The sequence below is a fragment of the Podarcis vaucheri genome (genome assembly GCF_965113315.1).
Source record: "Podarcis vaucheri genome assembly, chromosome: 5".
Lineage (NCBI taxonomy): Eukaryota > Metazoa > Chordata > Lepidosauria > Squamata > Lacertidae > Podarcis > Podarcis vaucheri.
In genome coordinates, this window is record NC_138763.1 from 35,360,099 (window position 1) to 35,379,727 (window position 19,629).

At 40.4% G+C, this 19,629-nt stretch overlaps 1 protein-coding gene across 1 annotated transcript; it reads left to right on the plus strand.

Moving 5' to 3' along the window:
* The first annotated feature begins 382 nt into the window (after positions 1 to 382).
* COPB2 (COPI coat complex subunit beta 2) lies at positions 383 to 19,509 on the plus strand. The gene is made up of 22 exons (XM_082225302.1): positions 383 to 511; positions 2,458 to 2,595; positions 3,009 to 3,095; positions 3,868 to 3,994; positions 5,205 to 5,353; positions 5,805 to 5,951; positions 6,300 to 6,399; positions 8,084 to 8,226; positions 8,461 to 8,660; positions 8,845 to 8,955; positions 9,384 to 9,472; positions 9,566 to 9,672; positions 9,866 to 10,009; positions 10,930 to 11,060; positions 12,237 to 12,444; positions 12,713 to 12,823; positions 13,756 to 13,970; positions 15,565 to 15,657; positions 15,745 to 15,925; positions 16,038 to 16,106; positions 17,275 to 17,364; positions 19,183 to 19,509. The coding sequence occupies exons 1-22, from the start codon at positions 509 to 511 to the stop codon at positions 19,273 to 19,275; spliced, it is 2,736 nt and encodes a 911-aa protein (XP_082081428.1). The 5' UTR covers positions 383 to 508; the 3' UTR covers positions 19,276 to 19,509.
* Positions 19,510 to 19,629: the final 120 nt, after the last annotated feature.

Genomic DNA, 19,629 nt, shown 5'->3' on the forward strand with positions numbered 1-19,629 from the left:
CAGCTGGATTATTCTGAGGCAAGTAGTAGAGGGAGGGAAACGAAGCACATTTGCAGATAGAATCGCAGATTGAGTTGGAATGGACCACTAGGATCATCTAGTCCAACCCCCTGCAATGCGGGAATCTTTCACTCAAAGTTGGACTCAAAGCTACTGGGCAGTCGAATTGTCCACTTAATATTCACGGGAGGTAGAAACGAGCGTGCTTTCCCCCTATTCGAACAGCGCCGAATCGAGAGCCCATAGAAAGCGGATAAGTCTCCCTCCCTCTCTCCGTTTCTAGACATACGCGGTCACTCTACCCTTTTTGGCTACCTCTACGAACGTTCCCTTCCCCTCCACCCATTGGCTGAGATAGAGGCGACTAGGCGGAAGGGCTCGTGCTCTCGCGTTGTTTCCCCGCTTCTCGCGGGAACCGCTGCAGCCGGAAGCTCCACGTCGGTGAATTGGGCTGTGAGGGAGACGGGGAGCGTCGGTGGCCGCAGCCCGGACTGCGTGAGCCAGAGCCATGGTGAGCTGGGCGAGGAGGGGCCGGCGGCAGCGGGACCCGAAGGCAGGAGGCCGGCTGTTTCTGCCAGGGAAGTGGGCCTGGTGGGTGGGGAGGAGCAGGCGCTGCTGGAACCGGGGAGAGAGAGAGAGGCCTGCCCGGCGGGGCCAAGGATTCCCCGTCTTTTTAAGCCGCACAGCAGGCAGAAATCCGGCAGGTGAAGTGTTTCCCGGCCTGGAGGCGCCTGGACAGGAGAAGGCTCACCTGCTGGTTTCTGCCTGCTTTGATTATGGGGTGGGGGGCGGGGAAGGTGGTACCTGTGCTATTGCTGCCTCTCCCGAAGCTCTGAGCGGATTTACCTCCATCAAACTGCCTGCATCTTTCGTGTTGTGCAGCGCAAAGCTCACAGCCAGCTCCCCTTTGGAGCCCATGGTGGTGTGTTCCAGTGCTGCTTATATTCACAAGTAGCGTCTGGACTGGAGGTGATGGAAGAGATATTGGGGGTAGGGTGTGCATGATGGTTGATGGTTCAATGAAAGCATTTGCTCAGTTGAAAATGGCAAATTCTCCTGGCCACCACTTATCAGCTGTCAGCCTGTTCTCATCTGAAGATGTGTGAAAGGCAGGCAACCAGTGCTTTTTTTCTTCTTCTAAAAAATGTTTAGGGGTACTCTCATTTTCCTACACATATTGAAATACTGCCCCTCAATGAGACCAAACTTTGATTCACAAAATGTTTAGGGGTATGCGTCCCCCCAGAAAAAAGCACTTCCTTCAACCATTGCTGTAATTCGCACTCTTGTGTATCTTGTGTACATATCTTAAGCTGAGGGCTCTGCAGTATGGATAGTAGCCCGATGGCCAGGCATGTGGTTAGGGTATTGGCAGAGTTGCTTCCTGTATTTAGTGTCCCGCTTCATGCCTGCTGAAATGGAAGTGCATCTCCCAATCTGTGGCCCTCCAGATGTTCTGCTGCAACTCCCATCATCCCATTAGCCTTGCTGGCAGGGGCTTATGGAAGTTAGAGTTGAAAACAAATGGAGGGTGAAAGTAAGCTTGCACATTTCTGGGTTTTATGAATTGTATAAATAGGTTAGCTTAGATGTATCCAAGAAGGTGTGAGATTTGATCGAAGCAGTATAATAAAAATACCAGTTATAGAGACAGATCTGTGGTCCATTTAGCCCAGTACTGCCAACTTTTACTAGCGGCAGCTTCTTAGGATTCTGTTGATTTATATCAGGCAGAGGGAAACTCGGCTCTCCAGATGTTTTGAGACTACAATTCCCACCATCTCTGACCACTGGTGATGTTGGCTAGGGATGATGGGAGTTGTAGTCCCAAAACATCTGGAGGGCCGAGTTTGCTTACTCCTGATTTATATGCTTTTAACTGGAAGAGCCTGGAGTCAAATGCATGCAGTGTGCTTTGTGAGTGACCTGTGAGTTTTCCTGGATGTTTGTATATATACTAATGGGGCATCAGTTGTTGTTGTTTTTTAATCCTACCTAGTACTTCTATTACACTTGCCAAAAAAGGGCTGTGCACAAAGGGCATGAACATGCTCTTTTGTCTGTGTCACTTTTTGTGAATATTGTAGCAGTATAATTTCATCCCAAACTGTTGTTTCATATCTGAAATCCTCTCACATTGTCAAAATTCTTAGCCTAGGACTAGGTATATGATGAACGTGTGTTATTTATCACAATAATGTTTTAATAAGCTGACAGCTGTTGCTGATTTTAGCATGGCCTGGGTAAACTAAATCGTTGGGCCATTCCAGAGAACAGTCTGTAAGGGAATGAATGAATGAATGAATGAATAGGTTTATTGCAGTCAGGCTAGTGTGAACCACTTATGTAAATATGACTGGCTGTTTAGGTCCTGTCCAATTTTCTTTCAGCATAAATATATTTAACCAGCTATTGTATGTGTTTGTAACAGCCTCATTCTATTCTTCTGCTATTTAGCCTCTTCGACTTGACATAAAGCGTAAGCTAACAGCTCGATCTGATCGAGTGAAGAGTGTGGACTTGCATCCCACAGAGCCATGGATGTTGGCTAGCCTTTACAATGGTAGTGTCTGTGTTTGGAACCATGAAACACAGGTAATGTGTGATATAAAATATGTTCAGTGAAAAGTTGTAAAATGATTATTGATATTAGGGCCCAATTAAATGTGATTGGGGAGATTTGTGATCAGGACTGCTTGTGTTTTATGAAGTCACAGGGTCCTCTGAATTTGATTGGGATTTTGGTATCACATTAAGACCCTTCCCCCCCCCACTCAAGGGCATTGAACTGTGTGGTGTATTTATTTTCCTAAGAATATTAAATTTATGAAGTGTTTGAAACATTTTGCAACTTATTTATGTAACTTTTGTAACTTATTTATGTTTCTAGAATATTGTCCATCGTGTTCCGACAGTTGAAAAACAGCTATCTGAAATAGCTAAAGAGATTTCTAAATAGCGGTTTTTCATGAATAAAAGTTAACATAAAATGTAACCTTTGTTTTCAGACATTAGTGAAGACTTTTGAAGTATGTGACCTACCAGTGAGAGCATCTAAATTTGTGGCAAGAAAAAACTGGGTTGTTACAGGAGCCGTAAGTTATCTTCTTTCACTAAGAATGTTTTGTTGTTTATTTTGGAACCTTGAAGCTACTAATCATTTAGAGGTTTGCTTTTGAAAAGAAGGATATTTAAGTGGTAAGAAATTCTGAATTGCAAATTTAATTGCAGAGGAACCTTATGGACTGAGGAGGGTTGATGATTTTTAAGAGAGATACAGTGTAGTATAAGGTGCTATATTAGCAAAAATAGAGGTATACAGTCCACTAAAGCAGAGGTGGTGAACCTGCAGCCTTCCAAATGTTGTTGGGCTTCAGCTCCCATCAGGCCCAGCCAGGATGACCAGTGGTCATGCATGATGAGAACTGTAGTTCAGCAACAACTGGAGGATCCAGTTGTTTTCCCATCTCTGCACTAAAAGATATGCAAAGTGATGCTAGACGTTACCTTTTATTTTTTAAAATGTATCTTTCTGTATGAGGGAAGCTTAGAAACAAGTTTAAGAAAAACAATGCAAGATCAAAACCAATAAAGTTGTGAGTTGTGTTCCATTCATACAGTGGGACTTCCCTTTCTTCTCCTGTCCCTGCACATTGCCTAAATCTGCTCTAGAGAGTCCCCCGACTCTTTGGAGCAGGTTTTGAGAGTGCATGGCTGGGACACAGAAGAGAAGGGAAAGCTCCATTGCACAAATAGAAGTCTGTTGCACAAGCAGAATGGCAGCATTAGATACAATCCTTTATTTGGAAGTGGAAATTCCGTTTTCATTTATAGAGAAGCTGATTTTTATTGGGTTTTTCCTCATAGGATGACATGCAAATTCGGGTTTTCAACTACAACACTTTGGAAAGGGTTCACATGTTTGAAGCACACTCAGATTATATCCGTTGCATTGCTGTGCATCCTACACAACCTTTCATTCTAACTAGCAGTGGTAAGAGTTTAATTTTATTACTAATTGTTATTTTAATGAGTTACTCTCTAGAATTTTGTAAGAAAGTAAGCTACGTACCTCCTTGAAGTAGCAACATATTTTAGCGACTCCAGAACTTGTAACAAGATTGCTGCAGAATCCTACCAGAAGCTGTACAAGAGGGTTGACAAAACTTTAGCCGTCCAGATGTTGCCAAGTTATAATTGCACAACTGTTGTCCATGCTGGTTGTGGCTGTTGTAGTTCTGCAGCATCTGGATGGCCACAGGGTAGTCATCCCTGATTAGAACTAGATCCATATTAGCTGGCTTATTGTCTCATAGTCTTCCTATTTATGTTGTTTTATATCTTAAGTGCCCCAGATCTTTGTTTGCATTATACGCTAGTCCCATTTTAACATAAACCCAGTTACTTCTTACAAAACATAAGTATTTATGGTTCTCAAGCATCTGTATTCAGTTATCCAGTTCACTGTGGTAGGATGTAGTCAAACTTCAAAGAATTTAAATGTATGCTGCTGCTGATAATGATGATGATGATGCATATCTATGCAACATAAAACTCTCATTATGGGGATGCAAAACTGGGGCCCTCTACATTTTGCTTGCCTTCAACTCCCATCAACCCCAGCTAGCATGACCAAAGGTCAGCCATGATGGGAATTGCACCTCAACAACATCTGGTGGGCCACAGATTTCCCATCCATGCTCTAGAAAGAATATGTCATAGAAGTATTTGATTAAGAATAAAACTTGACCAAACAGCAGCAACTCAGTATCTGAAAGAGAAACAGTGCATGCTTTCCTATGGCACATCTGAATATAACAGTAGTTTGGGGAGGGGGCTTAGCTGTGAACCTTTTTGGGGGGCCAGGTAGGATTAGAGAGAAACACCCTCTGCCAGGTTATGTCTAGGGAAAAGAGGAAGGGAGCGCTGTCAGATCAATGGCACTTAGGCATGATGCTGTCCCACTGGCATAGTTCATATTAAAGAGGAGAGAGGGACTGCTAAACAGGTCACTGCAAATTTGATATCACTAGAATGAGTAGACTCTTGAAAAGTGATTTTGTAAAGATAAGCTTTTCAGCCATATTGAACTCTTCAGGTAGATCTTCAGGGAAACAAAAGAAAAATAGTTTTAGGTTATCACTATTTTTCTTTCCCTTTGGTGCTTATGAAGTGCATAATGGAAGGTATTTTTTCTCTCCTAGATGACATGCTTATTAAGCTGTGGGACTGGGATAAAAAATGGTCCTGTTCTCAAGTGTTTGAAGGGCACACTCATTATGTGATGCAGATTGTCATAAATCCTAAGGATAATAATCAGTTTGCTAGTGCCTCTTTGGACAGAACAATCAAGGTAGAGTGATTTCTTACTTGAAAATCAGAATTTTAAATTTAAAGTGAAATGCTCTTCTTATATTGTAGGTGCTTAACAGCTGTTTGGAGGATATAGCATAAACTGTATTTTGAGTCATTTTAATACTCTGGGAAGATTTTTTTATTTTATTTATCTGCACCAGTATGCATCCAATACAAAGGTTGGTGCACATGATACACTTGAGTGTAGATTGTGCTCAGAATAGTGTGATCCCTGGGTTTAAATTTTGATCTGCTTATCATAGGGGTTATTGTCAGCACACAGAATTTGGATGGGACAAAATCTGCACCAGGATTTAACACAGGCTACTAATTATACTGCTCCCTTTGACTTCTGTTCTAAACACATGAAATTAGCCAATAGTGATATGTGAAAGGGCTTCCAGGGTTTCATTAGACCCAGTCACCAATCATTTTCATATTCTTGGAAGGTGTGGCAGCTTGGTTCTTCATCACCCAACTTCACTTTAGAAGGCCATGAGAAAGGCGTAAATTGCATTGATTACTACAGTGGAGGTGATAAGCCGTACCTAATTTCTGGAGCAGATGACCGCCTAGTAAAGATCTGGGACTATCAGGTATGTTGTGTCGTACTATTCCTATACCATTTATTTGCATTATATTGAAAAAGCAAAAATGTTATAGTTTTGTGTTTTGTGTTTTTTAAATCAGGTATATGAATATTTTTGTCATTGGCTGTTTTCAGTTCAAGATTATTATATTTTGCTGGAAGCCACCCAGAGTGTCTGGGGCAACCCAGTTAGATGGGTGGCATATAAATAATAAAGTTGTTGTCATCATCAGAAAGGTCTAGTTAGGTACTTTATAACTGTCATTCAGTTTTATAGTTTATAACATTTATCATATGTTAAAGAGTGCTATCAAGTCTTTGCATCCACAGCTTCATTTCTTTTTCCCCTTTGCAGAATAAAACATGTGTGCAAACTCTTGAGGGTCACGCACAAAATGTGTCCTGCGTTAGTTTCCACCCTGAGCTTCCCATCATCATCACTGGCTCTGAAGATGGTAAATTCAACCATTTCTCGATTCTCTTTAGAGTGCCAGTTTATTTTCCTATGGGGGTTTCTGTAGCAGTGAGAACTTAACATCTCACCAAAGCTTGACATGAGCCATAAGCATTTTTTTTCTTTCAGATGCTTACAAATTAACTCAAGACAATTAGAAATAGTCCTGTTATATTTGTATAGATGGGTTGCAGAGCCGAAGTGTAGGTTTGTTAGTGGGTTTCTTTGTGAAGTGTTTTCATTTACAGCTCCTTTATTGGAGGAGCATTGTAAACAAAAGTGAAATATACCTAGAGGCTGAGATTTTTAATAATCACGAAGGCTTAAAAGGGGTATGATTACAAATAAATACGAAATGCAAGAAGGGTGGAATTGTTCCATTAGAGATATTTCCATTGCACAGATTTAAATTCTTCTCAGTTAGAAATGTCTGAGAAGTGATAAACAAATGCTTAATACTCTGATTGGAAAATACTTACCTTTTATATGAAGACTGAAGAAGGCAGACCTGGCCACAGTCATTCATGCTATGGCAACATCCCTGTGGGATTTCTGTAATGTATTTCTTGTTAGACTGCCTTGAAAAATGTACAGAAGCTACAGATGGTTCAAAATGCAGCAGTTACTTCTAATTGGGACTGCAGTAACTATGATGATAATTAGGTTCAGGCATTTGTAAGTCATTTACAGTGGTGCCCCGCAAGACGAATGCCTCGCAAGACGGAAAACCCGCTAGGCGAAAGGGTTTTCCATTTTTGAGCTGCTTCGCAAGACGATTTCCCCTATGGGCTTGCTTTGCAAGGCGAAAACGTCTTGCAAGTGTTCCGATTTTTTCCCGCCTCCCCCCCCCTTTTTCTAAGCCGCTAATAGGGTTGCTTCGCAAGACGAAAAAACCGCTAGACGAAGAGACTCGCGGATCAGATTAATTTCGTCTTGCGAGGCACCACTGTAAATGAAAAAGGGAGTGCTGCTAGAACCACACACACCCTCATCATTTTTGATGCCCTCCACAAATTGGAGGACTTATCTGAAGCAGGGAACCTCCTGCACACGTGATGGTTATCTACACAGTTGTAAAATGTGCAGGGAGCCTCCACAGGTACAAGGTAGCCTTCCCACTCCAGAATATGCCCCCTTCCCACTCATGGAAGGCAACAGAAAACTGAGGGGCAGTGGATCTATTGTTCTCGTCCTCACAGCTCCCGTGCCCTCCCATGTATTGTACACAGGTTACAAACACCTGGAGAGGGCAGTTGTGCAAGTTTTATTGAGTATCTGTTTGTTTCTGGGTCCAGTTCAAAGTGTTGGTTCTATCCTGCTGTGTTCTCCTGCAGGGGAGCACAGGATAGAGAGCTTTTTCAGGTACGGCACCACGCATGTGGAATCACCTGGCCCAATAGCTGCTTGCCTTTCTGTGGACAGTGGAAACATAAATCTTCAGAAAAGTTTTTGATGATGCTTTTGTTCTTTTATTTCATTATGATTCTGCTCCTTTATGTATTTAGGTGATTTGTGCAGTTTACATATTTGTTGCGTTTTATTTTATAGTTTTATTCTTTGTCCTTTATGTAACCCAGTTTTGCACAGGGTATGAAACAGTGTATTAATAATCATGATTGGGGGTTGGGTTCCCCCCTCTGAAGTATCTAAGTAATGTTGAATGCAATAACTCTGCCACTGCATAGGAACTGTTCGGATTTGGCATTCAAGCACTTACCGTTTGGAAAGTACTCTGAACTATGGCATGGAAAGGGTGTGGTGTGTGGCGAGCCTGAGAGGATCAAATAATGTGGCTCTGGGATATGATGAAGGTAGCATCATTGTTAAGGTATGTGCCTTAGAAAATATTTAACTGTGCTAGATGTCCACTAGTGGAATAATTACTTGGCATGTTTTTATTAAATAATTGGGGTCAGTACAGAGGACACCACTCTTATTTGAAATACTGCATTGGAGACTTAACTGTTGGTTGTCACTGTCAAAAGGTTTTTAAGCAAATTGGTTTATTAGTTACATTGAGTATTGTATACATCTCCTCTCCTCATGCTTCCTTCCTTGCTAGCTTGGCCGTGAAGAGCCAGCCATGTCAATGGATGCTAATGGCAAGATAATTTGGGCTAAGCATTCAGAAATTCAGCAAGCTAATCTGAAAGCAATGGGGGATGCTGAAATCAAAGACGGAGAGAGACTGCCACTTGCTGTGAAAGATATGGGCAGCTGTGAAATATATCCCCAGACTATTCAGCACAATCCCAATGGGCGGTAAGGGATTTCTTTTTCCAAAGATAAAAACTTAAATCCGTTCATTAATTTTAAATTCTGTTTAGGACCAGAGACATTGTATGTGTGTATCTTTCTGATCATGCTTTTCTGAGTTTTACAAGTCTTACACAAACCTTCCTTGCATACTGTAATTTACATTTCTTTTGTGTTTACCACCTTACAGGTTTGTAGTAGTGTGTGGGGATGGTGAATACATCATTTACACAGCTATGGCACTGAGAAACAAAAGCTTTGGTTCTGCTCAGGAGTTTGCATGGGCACATGATTCTTCAGAGTAAGTCCTTTGTGCTTTGTTTAATCTTAGCATTTCGTTTAATATTATGGCGCTTTGTTTTGGACTATGAACAGCAATCGTCTCTGCATAGCTTTTTGGTCTGCTGTTGGTTTTTTTAAAAAAGAAATTCAGTATGAAATATAAAATGTGTAATCAACAGTTTTTGTAGTGGCTGCATCCCAATTCAGTTTATGGCCTAGTTGGAGGCAAGGACACATGGCCTGTGGACTGCATCCAGTCAATTTAAGCCTTATTCCAGCCATCCTTTCACAGCTGTTTTGGCAAAAGGGGAATAACCTGTCTATACAAGTCTGTATACATTGGCAGGATCTATGGCCAGTGTGCCTAGTATTGACTGCTCCTGGCCTTGTTTGTTAATCTTGCTGAATAAGATCTTGGTTCTACTGAAATCTTTTGTTTGTGTGCAGGTATGCAATCAGGGAAAGCAACAGCAGTGTCAAGATATTTAAAAACTTCAAAGAGAAGAAGTCTTTTAAACCTGACTTTGGAGCAGAAGGCACGTTATGCATTTTATCTTCTGTACCCATCTTAGCTAGTTTTCAACACTGTCCAGAAAGCTTCTAATTTCTTCTGCTTGTGTCCCCTAAAGGTATCTATGGTGGTTTCTTGCTGGGTGTCCGATCTGTCAATGGCCTGGCATTTTACGACTGGGAAAATACAGAATTGATACGCAGAATTGAAATCCAGCCCAAACATGTGAGTTTTGTTCCAATCGCAACTTGCTGATTAATTAAAGCTCACCTTGCAAGGTCAGCTGCAGTTAATTCTGAAACTTTCGGAGTCTTAAAACAAAACTAGTGTTCTCTACCTCTTTTGGTGCCACAATAGGCTTAATTTGTCTTCTAATCAGAGCCCAAACCTTAAAGGTTATTGCATTGTTTTGATGTAGATTTTCTGGTCTGACTCTGGTGAGCTCGTCTGCATAGCCACTGAAGAATCTTTCTTCATTCTGAAGTATCTTTCTGAAAAAGTTGCAACAGCCCAAGAGACACACGAGGGAGTCACTGAAGATGGCATTGAAGATGCCTTTGAGGTAACTACACTTAATGATTAATAGGCTTTTTGGATCTGATTCTGTCTTTTAAACCATTTATACTGCTGTCAACTAACAGACTAGCCATGTGATATAAGGAGAATGTGGAAATTGACAAGATGGGTTGACTTGGAAGATTAGCTTTGGGGGACACACGGTCATTTTAAACCATTTAGATCCTGTTTTTTCTAAGGAAACCAAAGTGGTATACAATAAAAATAAAAACAGTGTAAAATGATATACAATAGACATTATAATACAATATAACATAACATGATAGCAGCCTAAATATTTATGAGGGCTCTAAAGCCTAATTGAAAAAGAAACAATTTAATTGTTCTCCTAAACATTAGCAGCAAGGGAACCATATTAAGATGTTAATAAGGCTTCATGTAAATATGAATCTTACAGCTGTCTCGATCTGTATAGAGCAGGGCTGGGGATCCTGTGGCCCTCCAGATGTTGTTGGACCCCATCTCCTGTCATTCTGACCTTTGGCCATGCTGGCTAAACTTAATGGGAGTTTGGAATCCAAAAATAGCTGGAAGGTCACATTCCTGGTTCAGAATATTTTGTTGACAACAAAGTTAGTGAATGAACTTTGTTCTGTTGGATTTTAAAAGATTGTTAGGCTACTTTGTACATATGTCACATGGAACTTCTTGTACCATATCCCACTACTAAGGGAACTGTGGTGAATAGGGAATTTGAACTTTTGTTAATCTTATCTGTGCTGTAGTAGAAGAGGTTTTTTTGGTGGATCAATATTTTAAGCTGAGCTTCCATTAATATGGGACTCTTCATCACTAAGCCTATGGAGTTGACCCACTTATATAGCTAAACTCTTTTAATGGACCTAGTGCCTATGGAGAGTTCAGTAAACAAGATTGTCCTAAGCCTTAACACCTTTGTTCCTCCAGGTCCTTGGTGAAATTCAAGAGATTGTGAAAACGGGGTTGTGGGTAGGCGACTGTTTTATTTATACCAGTTCTGTGAACAGACTGAACTACTACGTTGGAGGAGAAATCGTCACCATTGCACATTTGGACCGGTGAGTGTTCAGCTATTCATCAGGTGTAGTTCTAATTGATATGAAATTACCTGTTTATTTGCATATATTTTAAAATTTTCTATATGGAGGTTTTATGATGGCCTATATTTGTAATGCCTAATAAAGGTTTAGCAAAGAAAGATATCAAATTACTGCTATTAAGTGTAGCATGTTCTACTTCTTTGTTAGTTCAGTGCACATTGAGCAGAGTTCTGTGGCAAGAAGTAATTACTGTGTCTGTGATGGGCAGAAATGTGGTCCTTAAGCAAGAAGCTATTTAGAGTGTAAATCTGACTGTGGGGTGCTCCAGCAGCGTAGCTTTTGTGTTGCCCATGCAACCTGCTTCTTGAAGATTCTTTTGTCTTTCAGATATGGCACTAAGCCAGGTGTGGGCTAAACTTTAAGATCACATACTAAGCTAGGTGTGGCCTTCTAGGCATTGTTGAACTACAACTCCTAGCAGCCCTGGCAAGCACAGACAATGGCCAGGGATGATAGGAGTTGTAGTTCAGCAGCATCTGGAGGGCCAAAGGTTCTCCATACTTACGCTAAGCAAGAAATTATTCCTATCCGTCGCTGCTGTTATCTCCAGTGTGTTACTCCTTAAGGAAATGGAAGAGTTTCAGAAATAAAATTCCTTTGCGGTGGGGTGGGTCTCCTCAGTGATCTGGAGTTTCTGTACCTCAGCATACTCACAGTTTGATAGAGACTTACTATCCTTAGCATATCAGTTTAATTCAAGTGAATTACATAATTTCCTGATAATTCAGCGTGCAATCTTAAGGACTGTGATGCTGATGGCTAGGGGAGTGCAGGTTAGGATGGTGTGTTAATGGCTCTCTTCTGGCCAACTGGAGTGCTGGTGGTTCTAAGACCATTGCTATTGCCCATGCTAGTAGAAAGCTGCTGCCAGCTGTTGTTCCACCAGCAGTGGAAAGCAGAGCATCCCAGTTGGGTCCTTGTGTCTCTGCTACACCAACCAGGATCCGATGCACTAAATGTACTGAAGAACCACCCCACCACCATCTTCCCCAGCCAGTGGAGCTTGGGATGTGGTGGTGCAACTGACACTTTGCTGTTTGTTGCTCCACATTAGGATTGCTCTGCCAGATGATTTCTCAGACTGAAGTTATTCTAATGAATGCAATCTCTCCCTCCCACCCCCTTTCCTTAAAGGACAATGTATTTACTTGGATATATCCCCAAAGACAACAGACTTTACCTTGGTGACAAAGAACTGAACATAGTGAGTTACTCCTTGCTAGTCTCGGTGCTAGAGTATCAAACTGCCGTGATGAGGAGAGACTTCAGTATGGCTGACAAAGTTCTTCCCACAATTCCAAAGGAACAGAGGACCAGAGTTGCACACTTCCTTGAGAAGCAGGTGAAAACATTTGGCACATTCTATCAAATTAATCTTTGGTCAACAAATATAGATTAAAATACTGGAATTGGAAATGGCTGCAAATTTAATTTGGCAGGGGTGGACATATCTATTAGGCACTTAAATGCTCTTAAATACAAGGTAAATAATCATGGTGTGTTGTTTTTTGGCTTGTATAAAAAGGGAGATGTATTTGTGTATCAATTTTTGCTGTGGTTTGCTAAGAAGATTCCTTCACTAATGTCTTTGTTATTATTATAATATTCAGGGCTTCAAACAGCAAGCACTCGCAGTATCTACAGACCCAGAACACCGCTTTGAGCTTGCTCTTCAGCTTGGTGAACTTAAGATTGCATATCAGCTTGCAGTGGAAGCAGAGGTATGCTTACACCATTTTAGAAACACAGGAGGAATTACCAATGTCCATGTTAAGATGCAGAAGAATAGTCTCTTACGAAAGAAATGTTTTGGCTCTAAAGGTCCACCTGTAGCAGCAAAACGGAATAGCTATACCTGCCCAACCTGCAATAAAACATGTCTCTCCTGTATCAGTCTCTGCAGCCACAGCAGGTGCTGTAACTCTCCAGTGGTTTGACTTTACCCTCGAAGGTGCATTCTTCCATTGTCTCTCGAGACAAATGGATGCCAGCAACAAAGGTGCAAAGTCAACCTGGTTGTTTAGTGTCAAGGCTGAACTGAATTTAATGGAATCTGTGCAAAATACTGATTTCCCACTGAAGTTCTAGAATTTCTGATTTTTATATTATTGTAAAGCATCAAACAAGATTATTAGACATGATCTCTGTCTGTAATGCTGAAGTGAGAGCAAGATAGCTTTCCCCAGATTTTGACAGCAGCAAGCAGCTTAATTCAAGTGTTTTTTTAAAATATATTTTCTGTCTTGCTGCTAATCTGGAATATCTGACTAGATTTCTTGAATGATGTTTCAGTGGTATAAGATAGTCCACGCGTCTAGGATAGTCTCAAGATCTACCCAGGTTCATAGTTTTTGGTTTACAGAGCATAGTTTAAAAATACCGAGGGTGATCTGGGCAGTGAGAAGTTTTCTGTGGGCTAACCAAGAGTTAATTTTTAGAAGAGGCATACCCGTAGTTCTTGGGTGTCCAAATAGTGCAATAAGTATCTTCTCTTAAGGCATGACCATGTGCTTTGAATGAAACATTCAGTGCAAGTGGGGAACTATAGATGAGAAAGCTGAGATAAAAAACCTAACAGGGCTAAATTTAGTCTAAATAGGCTTCAGAACAATGTCAAACATGGCTGATGTGGAATTGCTCTCTGTTTACGCAGTCTGAGCAGAAGTGGAAGCAGCTGGCTGAGCTTGCTATCAGTAAATGCCAGTTTGGCCTTGCCCAAGAGTGCCTGCACCATGCGCAAGACTATGGTGGCTTACTGCTGTTGGCCACAGCTTCAGGAAATACCAGCATGGTGAACAAGCTGGCCGAAGGGGCAGAAAAAGATGGGAAGAACAATGTCGCATTTATGAGCTACTTCCTGCAAGGAAAGTAAGTAACAAATAATCTCTCATCTATACTAGGGGTGGCTAATCCCCAAACTTTTATGTGGGCCCTGAATGCACACACACCCTTGGCAAATTTTTGATGGTGATATCATCATCATCATCATCATCATTTTATTTTGCTGATGTGGTTTCCTACTGTTGCACTTGACTTGTTTCTGCAGAGAACTGCCCCCAAATTGCTTTGGCATTAGTTTTTCTTTCCCAGATTTACAGTGCTTTCTGAATCACTCAGCAGTAGTAATCTTTTTCTGCTGCTGCTGGCTCAGACAGCTGAGTTGTGTTGACTGACAAAAGATCTGACCTCTGGTCATTCTGCAGAGCAGCCAAAGGCTTTGCAACTGTCTGAGTTCGCAGCTGATTAGAAGAAACCAGGAACAAGTGGCAGTAGTGAGTGGGCAGTTTAAAAATTATTATTATTACTTATAAAAAGTTATTAATAAGTACCTGAAACAGAGGAAGGGGGATGGAAACCAATAGGGAAAGAAGGTCAATGAAATCTTTTAGTTTTGAGAGAGCCAGCATTTGAAAGACCATAAAATGGATTATGACTTAAATGGACATGGGAAAGGGTGTGGGTGCAAGGGAATGGATTCACTTATGAGGGGAGACGGAGATGGAAAGTAAAAAAGTGCATGTTTGCAGGATCCAACATTGAAAGCTGTTTAAAAAGAAAATCCAGAGTTTATCCATTGTCTATGCAATAGAACCTCTCTATGTAAAAGTCCTGTATACTCTCAATCTATTAGTTTTGTTGTCTTAGATTTGAGGGAAATCTAAGAATGGTCTACAGGATGTAACAGTGGTGTTAATTATGTTTCCTTTGTTGTTTATAACACAACTATATACCATGAAGAGGCCCGGGGAGTATGTCTGGCACAATAGCATCAAAAGCTGCTTGCCAGTGCCAGTATAAGACCTACAGACATCATTTTATTTGTATGCCACTTTTCCATAGTTAAAACCATGCTCAAGGCAGCTTACAACATGAAAAAATACATAATTACAAATGTAACAAAAGTAATCATAATAAATAAAACATCAAAAGGCACATAAGCAAATCAAACTGCTTCCCAACATAAATTGTAATCTAAAACAAAGATAAAATTAATATAAATAACAGCAACACCCCCAAGCCCCTAAACAGTACAAGAATCTATTCAGAAGCCTCAGCTTGTGTACTTGGAGTCAGTCAGGGTCTTGCCCTCCCAGTCCAGGTGGAAAAAGGCCTGCAAGGCAGGGAGCAGGTCTTCCAGGACTCACAGCCAAGATGGTATAAGAGAACAACCTGTTCCCTCTAAGAAACCTTAGCAGCTTTATGCCTGATCCTATGTAGTTGCTTCATAGGATCAGGGCATTAGACATTCATTAGCCTTTAAAACCACATTGCCAGTAACGTTGAACACAATGGTTTGCTATTAGCATAATCCTCAGATTATTACTATTGTCTCATTTGTGTTATACTCCAGTAATGGGTACATTTTAAAAACTAGATTTTACTTTTATTTTTGCTTTATTTGCTTTATTTAACCAAACCCAAACAAATGAAAATGTGACTTTATTTAAATGTACCATTGTAGGCTTGATAGTTGTCTTGAGCTGTTGATTAAAACCGGACGCTTACCAGAAGCTGCTTTCCTAGCACGAACATATTTGCCGAGCCAAGTTTCAAGGTAACTTTGAAATGTTAGTGTGTGTTTTGTAAAAAATATTTTGCTTATAACGGAGGTACTTGCAATGACCATCTGTTCCATCGATAGGGTTGTAAAACTGTGGAGAGAAAATCTCTCTAAAGTCAACCAGAAAGCTGCAGAATCGCTGGCCGATCCCACAGAATATGAAAACTTGTTCCCTGGATTAAAGGAAGCTTTTGTTGCTGAAGAATACATCAAGGCAACACAAACTGATTTGCGGCCAGCCAATAAATATCCCCTAGTCACTGTAAGTAGATACAAGTTATGAGCAATTTCATATTGAATCTGGCACGACCTTGAGAATCATTTAGTGTCAGCAAAAGTCTCTACTCACATGATATATTCTCTGTCTTTGGTAGCCAAATGAAGAGAGAAACATACTGGAAGAAGCTAAAGGTTTCACACCAAAAATAGGGGAAGCATTGCAGGTCAGTGGTAATGAAATTATGGAGTAAGAGTTATTTCCACTAAATGTTCAAAATCCTTACTTCCACAGTGTAGACTGTGGCTTTTTATGGACTGTGTTAAAAAAACAAAACTCAGCCATTTAGATTGTCCGTCCTCTTGATATTTTACATTTACTTTGGTGATAAGCAATTGCTCTGTAATTGTGTTCTTTTCATACCATGTTACCTTAATATAGAAACCGCTTTGGATAGCATTGGCACTTAGATGCATGCAGATAATTCTGTTGCTGTCAGTTTTCCTGATTTCTGTGTCTGAATAAATCGGTTGTCTTCCTGAACATTGCTGCATTTCTTCCCATCACAGTTGCTTTCAGCACTTTGAAATAGCCCTGAGCAACAGCTCCAAAATTCTTAGTTTTCTTTTTATTATTTATCGCTTTATGAGCCCATCCACATATACTTCACAACATTTAAGAAGATTGTCCTTCTAGACTAAATTTTGAGAGCAAGGAGAAGGAAGGGTAGTAAGAAAGGAATGGCGAGCAAATGTTGCACGTTCCAGGAATGAGAGACCTGTTCACGTCACAATAAACTATAGTTTCTTGTAATGAGAATGCTCAGGCTTGAATGCTCTGCTCCAACAACCTGATAGAAGTTTAAAGCTTTTGATCAGTTTGGACGTTTTGCAGTTTTCCATTACATCTAACTATGTGCAGCTGTGGTTAGTTCCAACCAATGTTAATTCAAATAAACCAGGATCTGAAACTAGCTTTGAGATCCTGGTATGTTAACTGTGGTTAGGGCAAAGCTGTACCTGTTTAAATATAACCAGACATTTTAAGCTTCCTTCCCTATTGAGTGTGTGTTAGAAAGATGGGTAGCTCACTAGAGTTTATTTTTGTCACAACCAGGTCATTATTTGGTATGTCATCTGAACAGGGCAAGTGTCAATTAGATCAGGAGTTCTAAGGGCAATAGGTAAGATTGTAGGAAGAATGTCTTAATGGAATAAAATGATACATAGTATTTCCATATGCTGCCTTCTCTCGAATTTGCTTTTGTGTAGGGCTAGTATTACACGCTTTCTTGGTGAATCCGTTTCTTTGGGTTACGCAAACTAAGAATGGGATCCAGTTTTTCCTTATATGAGCCTTATCAAATATTTAAATATTTCCTTTTTCGTCATAAGGATTCAGAAGAGGAAGAACTAGTTCCTAAGCCTGTGATAGTGCCTCCGGTTGCAGGGAAGGACCCAATTGAAACAATAAAAGATGAAAAGGTAAAAGCTCAAGTGCACCATGAAAAATCCTAAAGCTGGGAAGGTTCTAATCCCAGTAGCAATCCTTATTTCTCTTGTTCCAAACTGTCGTTGGAAGTTTCAAAATTAGACTTTTTCTACAGGCTATACAGAATAAGAGTAAGTCAGCAGAGCTTTAGATTCAAGACTGGCGATAGCAAATCTCCCTCCGTGTAATAAACTGGCACATGAGGTTAAGCTTGGTTTAGTTACTTTTGCAATGTACGAACATTAAATGCAGATCATTTGGGGAGTGAGACAATCTAGAATTCTACCATTACATTTCCATTCTCCATAAAACAATTCAGTGACAAGCTAACTCCATTCTGCAATTTCCCCCACTTCGCTCACTTTCTTATGTTACATTTTTCTTGTGAAGCATAGCCTTTGAGATCAGATTTGTACTTGAGAGCTCTTGAGAGAATAACACTTTCTCCAGAGTGTGGCTAAATGTTAATCTGACCTCTTTAGGAAAGTTTGCCATTGGATTGATTTCCTCTTAATTTAATATAGAAACTTGTGCTTAGTAGTTGTTTACATTTCTGATCAGTACATCACAGTACATTCTTACTGCGTGCTCTTGGCTGCAATCAGATTTTGTTTAGGATGGGTGTTCTTAACTTGGGCACATGAAGCTTGTTTGCAGAGTGTGTGCTAAAAAGAATGCTTCCTTCAACTTTCTCCCACATATCCCTAATGTGTTTATACACCATGATCAAATTGGATTGCAAAACTGAACGTTCCCTCTTTCCAGCAAGATAGGTATTTGTGATATCCAAGATTAGTCATATTCCCAGTAGATTCATTGAAGTCAGTGGACTTAAGTCATGCCCAGAGTATGACTAGTGTTGGATATTGCCCCTTGTCAGCTAAAGCCATAGGTTTCAGGCTTGAACCTAGCTGCATAAAAACTTGAATTCTTCCATTCAGCTTGTTAGCTTTTGGTTCTTTAGGACAGAATCCAGTGTTGCACAAGTAGGTTTCCAGTTGTGCCACAGGACTTGCATTCCTCTCCTCCTCCCCCATTTCTGCTCCAGAGTCCCGAAGCAGATTGAAAGTGTGTAGGAGACAGTGAAGTCCCATTGTGCAAGCAGAAGTCCATTCTCATATGTGTGACAGCAGTGGATACAACCTTAAAGTAGTTCTATCAGCACACAAACCTACTTCTCAAGGAAGTCCTTATTCAGATGCAGCTCATTGTCAGCGTGTCACAGAGATCGTGGCTATCCTAACAGAACACAGGATATCTTTGATAAAACCAATCTTGCCAATAACCTCGTTTTAATCTTGCTGCTGATTTGCTGTACTGTACCAAACCCTGCCCCATCCTCATCTCTACTGCCTAGGTAAACTTACTTCTGCTTGTGGAATGTGTAATATTTTAGATAGTAATGTAAATACTGTCCCATTATACAGCCTCTAAAACTGCCTTAATCACCATTGCTCAGAGTGTTAGAGGCCCTGTTTGGAAAGGTTTTCTAGGTTGCACAATTCTTTATGAAATCAGAAACAAGTTACTCATCCTCTTCCTTCAACACACAGATTGTACATTGGTTTAAATCAGAGTTGCTTATTATACCCAAATTTTGGGGCTGTGTTTTATAATAAGCAAATATATCTAGCAGGCCCATAGTTGTTTAGGATGGTGGTAGCAGGATAGTCCAATATCACTAAAAAGCAGTAGTTGGAGCATTTCAACTTGCAGAAATAAAATAAGTAGTTCCCAGTAAGTAGTTCTTTAGCAATGATAGATGCATGGTATTTAGTAAGCCATTTTCTTCTATGTACTTCCCGCCACAGGCATTATTGGAGCTGGATGAAGACTTGGATAACTTAGACCTGGAGGATATTGATACTACCGATATTAATTTGGATGAAGAGATGTCTGACTGAATTTTTTTTTAATGACCAAATTTCTTACAAATTACTTTCCCTAAACTTCATGTACTGCAGTCTTCATTGTGGAAAGAAGCTTGGTTTTTGTATGCAAGCTGGATCAAGTAAGTAGGGTTAGACCTGTGAACCGCATTGCAGTATCTATTTCTGTTGTGTAGAACTCCTTAGATACTATGCCAAGCTCTTGTCACATGAAGACCATGCCTTGTAATAAATGTCTTTTAAAATGTAGTTTCCCTTTTAATGTTTTGATTACTAAGCACTGTACCCACAAAACTATTCAATATGACAAGTTCTCTGTATTTCTGTTAATCAAAACAGGCCAACTGTGCTTTAAAAGCTAACTAAAGC

Coding starts and splice junctions, on each gene's coding strand:
- COPB2 (XM_082225302.1), top strand. Junction 11,061..12,236: donor ACCATTGCACATTTGGACCG/GTGAGTGTTCAG, acceptor CTTTCCTTAAAG/GACAATGTATTTACTTGGAT. Junction 13,971..15,564: donor AGCTACTTCCTGCAAGGAAA/GTAAGTAACAAA, acceptor GTACCATTGTAG/GCTTGATAGTTGTCTTGAGC.